We start from the raw sequence: 11997 nt of genomic DNA, 5'->3' as shown, positions 1-11997 counted from the left end.
CTCCTTTTCCTCATTTCGTTTTTATTCTAAAGAACATTCGCGTTTCGACGCATCCAACGGAGCGTCCAATCTATCACGTTCAAACCGAGTCAGACACCACGCATGCGCAGTACCAGTTTCGCTGGCAGCTGCTGCGACTGCTGCCGTGGACGACCGCTGGTGATGAGGAAATAACGGTGCTCGGTTCTTCAGCTTTGGATGGGAAATGGCAAGATAAAACAAACTGTTTTCTACACATGTTGTCATATGATAGCTATTGGTCTATTTTATGAAAATCTTGTAATTTTATTCGTTTTGACTTTACGTGAAGAAGCAAGAGAAAGCTAGAACAGGCTGGGCAGACTGGCTAACGTTAGCTATAGCAGCACTTAGCCGCAATCGAGACTTGACTCAGTAAAAGGAGTTTTCGAGGTTCAGATACGGATGCAATGAGTAATAACGTATTATTTAAATATTATAGCATGGTCAGTTAACTTTGTTTTTACTCCGAAGGCTGTGCGGTCGCGTCCAGATGAGCTAAATTGAAGCTTTGATTCGCAGCAGCGCAGATCAAACTGCAGAGGAGGTGAGTGGAAAAGCATCGAGATGGAGTCAGGAGCTTTGACTCGTAGCAACCATTTTCAATTAATTGTTTTTATTTTCTCTTTTCACTACATGATCTATATCAGCATTACTAAGATATTCATCCTTCTTTATTTATTCCAAACATGATGTCAGCGTTCATATTGAAGGCAGCATATTATTTCAAAGGGTGCAACCTGTTCCGTCATTCTCTGTGGGATTTGTTGTGGTCGTGGTCTTTGATAATTTGCCTTTTACTGACCAGATGCTTTACATTATGTTTTAAAACGCTCCCTTGGCCGTAAGTGTGACGATGATCTTTTACCGAGATTGCAGGATCGATTCAGGTCAAAGGACAATGAATGTTTTGAAATCTGTGCATGAATGCAGTAAGCAGGGTTGTTGAGTTGCATCACTTGTGTCTGCACCAAGATCTGAGCTCTGATTTATTAGGTGATTTATTTATTGTGATTTTCGTCAGATCTTTGACGAAAGAACGAACAGATTTATCTGATATACTCCCACACCAATCTACAATTTGATGTTTTTTTCTATTTATGTTAAGTTTAACACCTTCTCATGAATGATATATTAGGCACATTGATGAATGAACAATCTATTTTCAGTCTGATTCACCAGTATTAAACTATATAATACATTTTATCTTGACATAAACATAAGGGTTTCTTTAGTGACTTTGCAATGTTAATTGCACTGAAAGCCTTCTTCTGTTATGAGGAGGTGTTCCACTAAGCAATTGTTCTGTATTAAACATGATCTGAAGTGTATATATGTGAAATCCAGTGCTTTCATTTACTGGTAATTCCTCTTTTTCCTGGTTAGTGCTGTTTGAAATGCTTCCTAGTTTACTTGTCTAAGTAATTGCATGGGTTTTTCCCATGTGTGGCACATTTATCTGGGCCTGGTTAGTGCTCAGCCACAAGATAATTGAGGAATCTATGGCAAATGGTTTGGGTCATTCATGACCACAGTGAGCACCAAGCTATATTTAGCTGGTGCACAGGAGTTCTGAAATTAGTTTTCACCATAAATGATCACATTATCATCTTCCATACAAGACATTGACGTAATTTTGGAGATGATAGATTTGCAGTAATGAAATCAGGAAGGTGGTGGCACAAAATGCCTCTTAGTAGAGACTTTTGATGTTGTGAGCTCTGATTATGTCTGTCACCCCTCCAGAAATAAATAAGTAGGACAAAAATAGCAAAAGAAGAGGCTGACCATTTTTGGATTTGTTGGGTTGATGTGGAAGTTAAGACCCCATTTGATGTGTACCACCATAATCACCCAAATACATACAGAGCTAACAGAGAGCAAAACTGTCTCCCATCCTTCTTACGCCTGTTTTGATATTACTGAGTACAGTGGTACCTCTACTTACGAAATTAATTGGTTCCGGAAGAAATTACGTAAGTAGTAAATTACATAAGTAGAGACACGTTTTCCATGCAAATGCCCTAATCCGTTCCATGCCCACAAAAATTCCGACATAAATGTTTTATAAAGCATAAAAATGCATCAAAACATGTAACAAATACATGTTACGATTAGATTATTACACAATAAATGAGAGTTGTGCGTAACGTAAAAAACAAAGAATAAAAAAACTCTTTTGTTCGTCTTTTCCTCTTTTCTTTCTCTTCACTTTCTTGGGGTCCGTAGCGAATACGTACTCAAAAAGTTATTATATTTGTGCAAAACTATCAGAGCACCTCACGGGTCGAGTGCCGAATGCCGAACACTCCATAAGCACTGATCTAGCTCCACACAGAAGTGGAGTGGAATCCCTCTTAGCCAATGGGATGCCAGGAAGATACATAATAGGTAATAGCCAATGGCAGAGCAGCTATGAGAATGTTGCGTTCAGGAACATTTGGGAGATTCAAGTATCAACTGATACTGTGTTTTTATTCAAGTATCAGCCGATACTGTGTTTTTTACATTACGTAAGTCAAAATTTCTTTCGTAAGTAGAGGTAATATTTTCCTGTTGAGAAATTTCGTAATTAAAAAATTTCGTAAGTAGAGACATTCGTATGTAGAGGTATCACTGTATTCACATTTTTTTAGCTACATTATTTCCTGCTCCCAGCCAAACAAATAGATAAATAGGGGGAGAAACGAGGTCAGTAGCCATCAGCTCATTGGTGTCAAACTGATTCATCGTGATTGAGTGAACCAGCCTCCTCCTCATATGATGGAATGTGTGGTTTTGAGTTTCTTTACCAGCCTCTCACCCATCATATGTATCCCCCTTTTCACTCTCTTTGTTTTGATCTCTCTTAAATCTGTTTATCCAGACATGCTCTTGTGATCTGCAGATCTTTGCAACATCCTACTGAGCTTTGCTCAAATGCTTTTTCTGTTTTCTTTTGTAAACATCAGCTGATTTTGGTTTTACAAGTTGTCTTAGTTGAGCTTTCTTAGACAGTGCAGGCAGGCCTGTGCATCTCATACCATGTTGATTGTTTTATTGAGGCTGTACAACCTGGAAAATGACATTGTATGTGTGTGTGTCTGTGTGTTTATATGTGTATTTATACTTTATATATTTGTTTATTTATAATTATTTTGTTGATTAAATCTCATCACACATTTTCATATAGATGAGTCAACTGTGGCAGCGAGACATCGCCCTGTCACAAAGGTTGGGGAATGACTCTCCTGTGGGCTTTGCCCCTGGGCCCCTGGCCACTGTGGCCCTTCAAGAATCCAACTCCTCCCTGAAGCCAGAAGCTCCAGTGGTCACACCAGATGAGCCGATTTTCCTCATGACCTCCACTGCCCAAACTATATCAGGTGTTTTTGTTTGGACAGCTCTTCTGCTCACATGTCACCAGGTATGGACTTGACTTTTGAAGGTTGTAGATGATCTTGTGGTCAGAGAATTCGAACTGAACATGTAACTTCAGTGTTTAATTTTCTTTGTCTCCAAATCTTGTAATTTTGTCTAAATAGCCATGATTTGTTATGAGGTTTGTTATAAATTCTATAAATAAAATTAAATATAAATATTCTATTTCTCATAAATGACAAATGCTGTGTTGATTACACTGTTTTTAGTGACCGTTAAACCCTTTTCAATGCATTCCAAATGTATTTTTCTTTATTTCCTACAAGCACAAGTCAAGTGTTTATTGAGTGAGGTTGATTACTGAAGTATTTTGTCAGTCCTCATGTTTACAGCAAAGCATTTACTGAGCGTCAAATAGATGGGATGTATTGTGCATTGAAGCTAAGATTATTGATTTTTTTCTCCACTGTTTGCTGCTTAACATCAAATACGAGATTCAAGAAGAGCCCTTTGCCAGCAGTTGCTTCTGGCCCCCGCGACATCGGGAGGCACGGCATGGTTGTGAGCTAGAGACAGAGTGTGTGTGTGTGTCTGTGTGTGTGAAAAGGAGGAAGACAGTCACCAAGCAACAAATGCGGTGAACGGAGTGCACTGTTTCGCTTGGTCTGTTGTCACCCACTGTTTGTTGTGTTACCCAAGGTGTATTTCTGTTTACAGACCAGGGCCAGGAAATGTGATATGTGGGGCATTGTCTAAGAGGAAAGGGGTCGGGTGGAGCAGACAGGTGCTGGTGACAAAGCCCCACCCTGTTCCTCCTGCTGTCTGCTAGTCTCAATAGGAGTGATAACAGCCCTGTATCAATTACTCCAACCCTATTTACTGCTGCACAACACTTCAGACACACAGCTCTACAGTATAAGTCTCAGGCAACACAAATGTAGCTTTACTCTGACCTTTACAGAGAGACTACACCTAATGAGAATGCACATGCAGGTTTTATGAGGCAGCAATTAGTCAGCTAAACCATTAATCCACCACGTTCTGTGATGTGGTTTCAAGAGGACAAAGCTGTTGAATATTCCTCTGACAATATGTTTGTCTATGTTATAGTGACAAAAATGTGTTTCTGTTTTGAATCTAAGGTTTAACGGTATAATTAATACTTATATAGATATTTTTATACACCAATGTCTATGTTACAGTGTATTTTCTTGTCTTTATTGCCTACTATTGATCATCATGTTTTATCTCTCACTAACTAACTAATTACAAAGAACACTGCATTTAGTCGCAGTCAATACATATGGATGTAATTTATTCAAATAGGAACTACTGTGTGATGTAAGATGTTGCTTTTAGGCTTTGGGAGTGCTGACTGGAATCATTGAAATATAAAATGATAAACATCTATCATTTTTTGTTGTTATAATACTGATATTTGCAATTCATATGAGTAACGTTTTCACTCGTATTCCTTCTCTCTACTTTTTTTTTTTTTTTTTAGATCTATATGCATCTACGATACTACAGTTCTCCAAATGAACAGAGGCACATAGTAAGGGTTCTCTTCATAGTTCCCATCTATGCCTTTGACTCCTGGCTCAGCCTTCTTTTCTTCACTAATGAGGAGTATTATGTGTATTTCGACACAGTTCGGGACTGCTATGAAGGTAGGTGGATAGAAAGATGGTGCAATCTCCTGAATGCTAGCGTTTTTCACAACAGGTTAGATTACACACTGCAATATTTGGCAGGCAAACAGCACACCAGTTTTTACCACAGCAGTTAGAGTTTGTGTTTTGTGTTCTAATGTGTCTTTCCACTCCCAGTACAAATAAGGGTGTAAGAATTAATGTGTTGCCATACCTCAGTGGCAGATGGCCTTTGCAGTGTCTTCATTACAAAGGTTGCCATCTTTGTTCTCATGTCTCCATGGCCTCGTGGGATCGCAGGGTAGGGAAATCCTGTCTCTTAGCAACTGTATGAAAGTGTACCTATCCTCATGAAAGCATCTCACATATAAGCTTGTTCTTTATTTCATTTATTTTATCAGTTTATAATCCTTAAATCACATATACTTTCCCTTAGTGTTCATGCAGAATTGAAGAATAAACCTGGAAAGTGCACAATAAGCCATAGTTATGTTAATGACAGATTGTGTAATAATAATTATTCCATCGTTACATGCACTTTACCCGGATGCTCGTCCTGCCAGTGCTAAATTTTAATCTATAGTAGGGCAAAAATGACATTCATTTTAAACATTAAACAGTTGTCCTTTTATTGTTGCTTGGACTATCAACTAACACACAAAGTTTAGATGTTAAGATAGTTAAGCTAATGGGTCACTCACACCATTAGTAAGTCATTCCTGAACCTGCTGATGGTAATGCATCATGTTTCTGTCTTGCAATTACAAGGACAGCAGTTCTGAAACAAAATCAGGAAAAACATGACTTCATCTGTAACAGTTGCACGAAGTGTTAGCAGCACAGTATAACCGAGCAGGAGCTTCTATCAGTATTGCATCTGTATTTTCCCTGTTATAAAGAACCAAACCCCCCCCCAGTAAGATTAACAAGAAATGCTTGGAAGAGCCTTATTGTAAGTGCAGATAGGTTGCTTTCTTACGTCTGACCTATTCTGAAGCTATAAATTTAATTCATATTTTCACTTTCTAGAAAAAGAAGTGACGTGATTGGTTCATCTTGGATATGATTTATAGGAGATCTCTAGATTTGGATTTTCCTAACAACTGGACCATCTTTTATAATTTATACCATACGCTTACCCCAGTACCAAAATGCAGATTGTCACCAATGGTGACCCAGAAAACCAATGCAGTTCTTTTCTGTGTGTGTCATTATAGCCTTTGTCATCTACAACTTCTTGAGTCTGTGTTATGAGTACCTGGGAGGAGAAAGTGCCATCATGGCTGAGATCAGAGGGAAACCCATTGAGTAAGTCTTGGTCACTCTGACCTTGTTGTTTTATTCGAATAAAATTATTTGAGAATAAATAATCACTAAGTAGCTGAATACTGCACTGAATACTAACAGTTCTGACCTGTATAAATTTTCATGTTCTGTTTCAGGTCAAGCTGTGTGTATGGGACATGCTGTCTGTGGGGGAAGACATACTCCATTGGTTTTCTCAGGTTCTGCAAACAGGTACAAATCTCAGGGTGTTATCTATGTTTAAGTTAGTGCTTTCAGCATCGATGACCAAACACAGTCGACTAGTCGTTCATGCATGTTTTATTGAGACCACTGAGATTCACTGTTGCATTTATGTGATTTCCATTCTATGTGACAATGTCCAAATCTTTTAACTTTTAAAGCTTGATTTTTCTCTCTCTCTCTCTCTCTCTCTCTCTCTCTCTCTCTCTCTCTCTCTCTCTCTCTCTCTGTCTCTCTCTCTCTCTCTCTCTCTCTCTGTCTCTCTCTCTCTCTCTCTCTCTCTCTCTCACTTCCTCAGGCAACTCTTCAATTCTGTGTGGTGAAACCTCTGATGGCAGTCATCACTGTCATTCTGCAGGCCTTTGGGAAATACAGAGATGGAGACTTTAAGTAATTCAACACCAAAACCTATTTAACATCATTCATAGCATGATCTTCTCTGACCAACTTCAGCAAAACTTCACATCAACCCAAAATGTCTAAACAGTCTTCAAAGAACAAAACCTCTGAGTGCAGTAATCTTTTCAAAAAGACTGTTGAGTCCTTAGATAACTAGAAAGAAATACCTTAATTTAAATGTTAACAGTTCCTATGTTTCATGTGCTGCCACAACTAAAGTATGTTTCTCTCCTGTGTTTCCCTCCTCTCCAGCGTGGCCAGTGGTTATCTGTATGTGACCATTATCTACAACATCTCTGTCAGTCTGTCCCTTTACGCTCTCTTTCTCTTCTACTTCGCTACACGTGAACTGCTTGTGCCATACAACCCCGTACTGAAGTTTTTCATGGTCAAGTCAGTCATCTTTCTCTCCTTCTGGCAAGGTAAGAACCAGTAGATAGATACTCACTGTTGTTTATTTGGATATATTTTAATGTACATCAGTACATCATGCTTTGCATGCATGCTAAAGGAAGGGCATCCGGCATAAAAAACGTTGTCAAACAAATATGAATTATCATCTAAAATGGATAAAGGATGACACGTTATGGCGATCCCTAACAGGACGAGTCGCAAGGAAGTTTAGTCTGGTTTTTTATGCCTAATGTTATGGACAATTAAAGGAAGTTTCCAGGATAAATCAAGGAAGTCTACTAATCGATCCCATCTTGCCTGAATACTCTAGCTGATGCAACAAGATTATATAATGCTGTTAAAAGATAGCTTTGTCTAAATTCTTCTTGGGTACTTTTATAGGGACAAAGCTGGAGATGTGATTCTAAGGATTTTACCATATTTTTGGGGGAAAGAATATATTACACATTGTTTATTATTTGTCATTTATTTACATGGCCTGTATGGTTTTGTACCAGTATTTATTAATGTCAATTTGTGCTAATTGGTGATGCTTAGGAGCTCCCTACTGGTGGGACATGATAGTATCACATGATAGTAACATGATAGTAACAACCCTTTTTAGTTGAGCTTATTATGTTTCTATCACATGGATCATGTCTGTTATACTATTAACTTAGTTTATGGGGTTTTTGTTCAATGTCAGGTTCTCCAGTCAGGTTTTTCCCATGCAGACAAGTATACTAATGAAAACAATGATTCATGTTTTCTCTTTTGTATGATTCAGGGATGCTGCTTGCCATTCTGGAGAAGTGTGGAGCCATCCCTCAGATCAGCTCAGCTGACTTCTCTGTGGGTGAGGGAACGGTCGCTGCTGGTTACCAGAACTTCATCATCTGCATTGAGATGTTCTTTGCTGCTGTTGCTTTGCGTCATGCCTTTACTTACAAGGTCTACATGGACAAAAGATTGGACTCATATGGTGAGTGTTTGTGGGTGTGGGTGTGGGTATGTGTGTGTGTTTCCAGACTATGGTGTATTGTTGGGGCTGAAAATGAAAAAACAAACCAAAATGAGTCAATGTTGAGAAAGACAGACTTTATGGTACACAGTGAATTCTAATCTTTGTGCTCTGAGATTTTTTAACTGATATAAATCCAGGATGATTTCTGCAGCTTGACAGAACTGCTCTAACCTCAGCCTTTGTGTCCTGCCCTTTTGACTTTGATTCTCTCTCTAACTTATTATGAGTCTCTCTTTCTTGTGCGTTGTTTTTCTCTCCCTTCAATTTCATTTTGATTTTCTTGTATTCCTTGTCTCTCTTTGTCATTTCTCTCTTCTTCACTGTGCGGCACTCAAAGGCTCATTTCCTATCTATGGACAGTACGGTAGGTCTGATGCTGGTTCTGTTTCATCTACAGCAGTGTATTTTAGTGTTTTGATTTTGTTCTGAATTTTTGTGTTTCATTGGAGTTAAATGTCTATTTTATGAATATTTTGCTGTATTTGGCTTCATTTGGCTGTCTTGTTTAGTGTCCAAATATTTTGCTGTCATTTCATTCAGGCATTGAATTTTTATGTTTTTTAATTTCTGTGTCTGTGTTGTGTCTTTGCCTCTGTGGACTAACAGTAGAAAATCTGCATCAAAAATATTGTTGATGAACAGAATCCATTTTAATTATTCAAATAAAATTATGTTAAATAAGCACTTGCTTAGTTTTGTTATGCATTTTTCAGACAAGAGCCTTTTGATAAATCCTTTGATGTTACAATATGCTTTTGACCATTTTGCTTTATTTTATTATCTGCATGTCACTCAGAGAACAGTTGTATTCAAAAGGCCCCATTTTGCATTATTCATTTTTTTGGCTACAACTCAGTGCTTTGTTTCGGAAACAGTTTCATTTCCATCACTCTTTCACTCTCATATCCCTTTCTTTTTATCCTGCTGTGTTTTTTTTTTAAATTTCAAACTTCCTACCCCATTTACAGGTCGCTGCGCTCCAATGAAGAGCATATCCAGCAGCCTAAAGGAGACCATGAATCCAGGTGACATGGTCCAAGACGCCATTCATAACTTCTCCCCAGCTTATCAGCAGTACACCCAGCAGTCCACACTGGAGCGAAGTGGCGGCCCACCCCTCTCCCGCAGCCACAGTAACCTCAGCACCCGTGGGGATAACGAAAAGACCCTGCTGCTCAGTTCTGACGATGAGTTCTAAAACTGAAAAATATACTTTTCTCTTGTTCAGAATTTTTATCAGATATGTGACAAATTAGATATTTCTTACTACCTTAAATGGAAGACTGCAGGAAGGGAGTGAGTGTTACTTACGAGGAGAAAGGTGAAATAATTATTACAAAATGAGACAAGGGAGCACAACAAAGGTGGTGAATACGTTAAAAATTGTTGGGTGATTAAGATGTTTAAACATTAGTTTATTGATCGGTCAAGTTGTCATCTGTATTAATATCAAATAGGCCATTACAGACAAAAGCAACATATCCATAATCCTACACTGAAAATGGATTGATATAATTACAGTAACTGTGCCTCTCTCTTTCTGTGTCTCTCTCTATGTATACTGTATGTGTATAAAATTATATATATATAATTTTATATATATATATATAATTTTATATATATATATATATATATATATATATATATAGCTATCTTTCTCTCTCGATATAGATATAGCATATTTATGCTGCACTTTAAACATCACAACAAAAACATTCTAACAGATATTACATGTATGCTACAGCAAATAAGTGCCATCTTGATTTGATTCGCATGGCCTTCTTCATTTTTTTATATTGATTCTGTATCCATAGGCCTCCTCACCCCTCTGCCAACTCTGCCTCATACCAAAACTTTGCCAAATAAAGGGCACAGTACCCTTTGTTTTAATTAGTGGGATATACAGTTTGAGGATGTAGAATTTATTTAGAAGCCACTGAATTCTAGGATTCATTTTGATACATATGAATTTTTTCTCTTTTTTTAAATTGACAGACTTTGAAGGTATATCCGGTCAGACAAATTGCGATTCTAGATATCTTCTAAATATTCTGTGTTTTGAGTTCATATAAACAAGTGAGTCATTCATTTGCTCATTCATGGTATGACTGCATGATTGTTTGTAAGGGAACAGCTGCAGGTCAGTCAGACTAGCAGAAGGACAACACCCACAAAGCCTAGGGAAGAGGCAGCTCCCTGCAGAGCAACCCAGCTGTAATGTGCTATGGATTGTAGTCTTCAATTAAGACGTTAGAAGTAGCACAGAACAGACCTGCCTCTGCTGGTATTGTTAATGATAGTGTCACCTCTCTACATGTATTTAGTGAGGCTGCTGGTCATTACAAAGGAAAAAATGTGTCAGCACTGGTAAAAACTTTTAGGCCAGTCATTCTCTGGTTCTATGTTTCCAAATGATACAAAAACATTTGAGTTCATTGTTCATGATTAACAACTGATGTTCGTTTTGTGCTTTAGCAGTGGACTGTGTACAACTTGGTTGTGGTTGTGATCATAAATGTTTTATGACAGAGCACAGCAGTATAAAAGTGGAGTAGATGCTTTCAGCAAACAAAAGTAGGTGTGATGGTGCCTCTATACATGATCACCATTTTCCTTTTATTGTTTAAAGTGCTTACACACTGACTCTTAAGCCTACTGAATGTGTGAATGATAAATGGCAGGATGAATATGGCATCCAAACTGATGTACATCCTTTAAAAAAACGCTGTCAAACCCCTGAAGTGAAAATCACATTCAGCAGAATAATCAGTGTTTGTTAAAAAGTCATGTCCAGCTGCATCTTCTTGCTTGTATTTCTACCAACCATCTTCTCCTACACTTGCATCACTTTTGCATCTTAATTAATGGCTGGATTGACTTTGTTCCATAAGTTATCGTCAGCTTACTGCTGTTTAAAAAGTGAAATTCATTGCTTTTAATACTCATTCATTATATTTGATATACTGTATTGATACCACGTGATTTAAAACTTGGTGTTATTTACAAAGCTGAATATATTAAATAAGGAAATATTATACCAGAAAGGAAAGTTGTATATAGAGTTAAGCAAGGCACTGTGAAATATTCATGATAATTACTCAAATGGCATTGCTTGGGATTGTGCTTCAGTTTAATTTTTTATATATATATATATATTCTTCAGTTTTGTTTTTCTGTATATGTTTTCATTTGAATATTGTTAATATCTGAAGTGTTGATGCTGTATTGGTTTCTGTTGGTGTGGAAAAGGAAATAAAAGATATTTGCAGTCAGTCAGTCAGTCATCTTCAGATTACCACCGCTATATCCGCCGCAGCGGGTCACGGAGAGCCGGAGCCTATCTCGGCGGTATAGGCCTTGAAGCGGGGGACACTCCGGGCACGACGCCAGTGCCATTTTCAGACAATTCAGACAAATTATTCTTTTGATAATGGTTTGGAGACACTTAGTAGAAGAATATTTTATTTATAAGTTTCGTTTTCATTCATCTGCATCGTTTATGTCGTTATCAATTAAATAAAGTTGTAAAATTCCATTAAAAAAAAAAGACGATTTCGAGATTTCATTTCGTCCACACGGATGTCAATCGCATTCGGGAGGTGGGACTTCCGGAGCACTAGCCAA

General features: G+C 37.8%; 1 protein-coding gene across 2 annotated transcripts; it reads left to right on the top strand.

Annotated features, from left to right (window-relative positions):
- Positions 1-115: 115 nt before the first annotated feature.
- On the top strand, positions 116-11645 carry LOC137609305 (transmembrane protein 184B-like). 2 transcript variants are annotated; one of them, XM_068336265.1, is made up of 11 exons: positions 116-208; positions 493-565; positions 3191-3424; positions 4883-5048; positions 6248-6338; positions 6473-6548; positions 6856-6947; positions 7209-7378; positions 8137-8331; positions 8711-8737; positions 9342-11645. In XM_068336265.1, exons 3-11 carry the CDS (start codon positions 3191-3193, stop codon positions 9569-9571), a joined length of 1281 nt encoding a protein of 426 aa, XP_068192366.1. In that variant the 5' UTR covers positions 116-208; positions 493-565; the 3' UTR covers positions 9572-11645. The 2 variants fall into 2 exon arrangements, with proteins under 2 accessions (XP_068192366.1, XP_068192367.1); XM_068336266.1 differs by lacking the exon at positions 8711-8737.
- The last annotated feature ends 352 nt before the right edge of the window (positions 11646-11997 follow it).

Source organism: Antennarius striatus, chromosome 16 (genome assembly GCF_040054535.1).
Source record: "Antennarius striatus isolate MH-2024 chromosome 16, ASM4005453v1, whole genome shotgun sequence".
Lineage (NCBI taxonomy): Eukaryota > Metazoa > Chordata > Actinopteri > Lophiiformes > Antennariidae > Antennarius > Antennarius striatus.
Note: the sequence above shows the minus strand (reverse complement) of the source record. Positions and strands in the feature narration are given on the sequence as shown.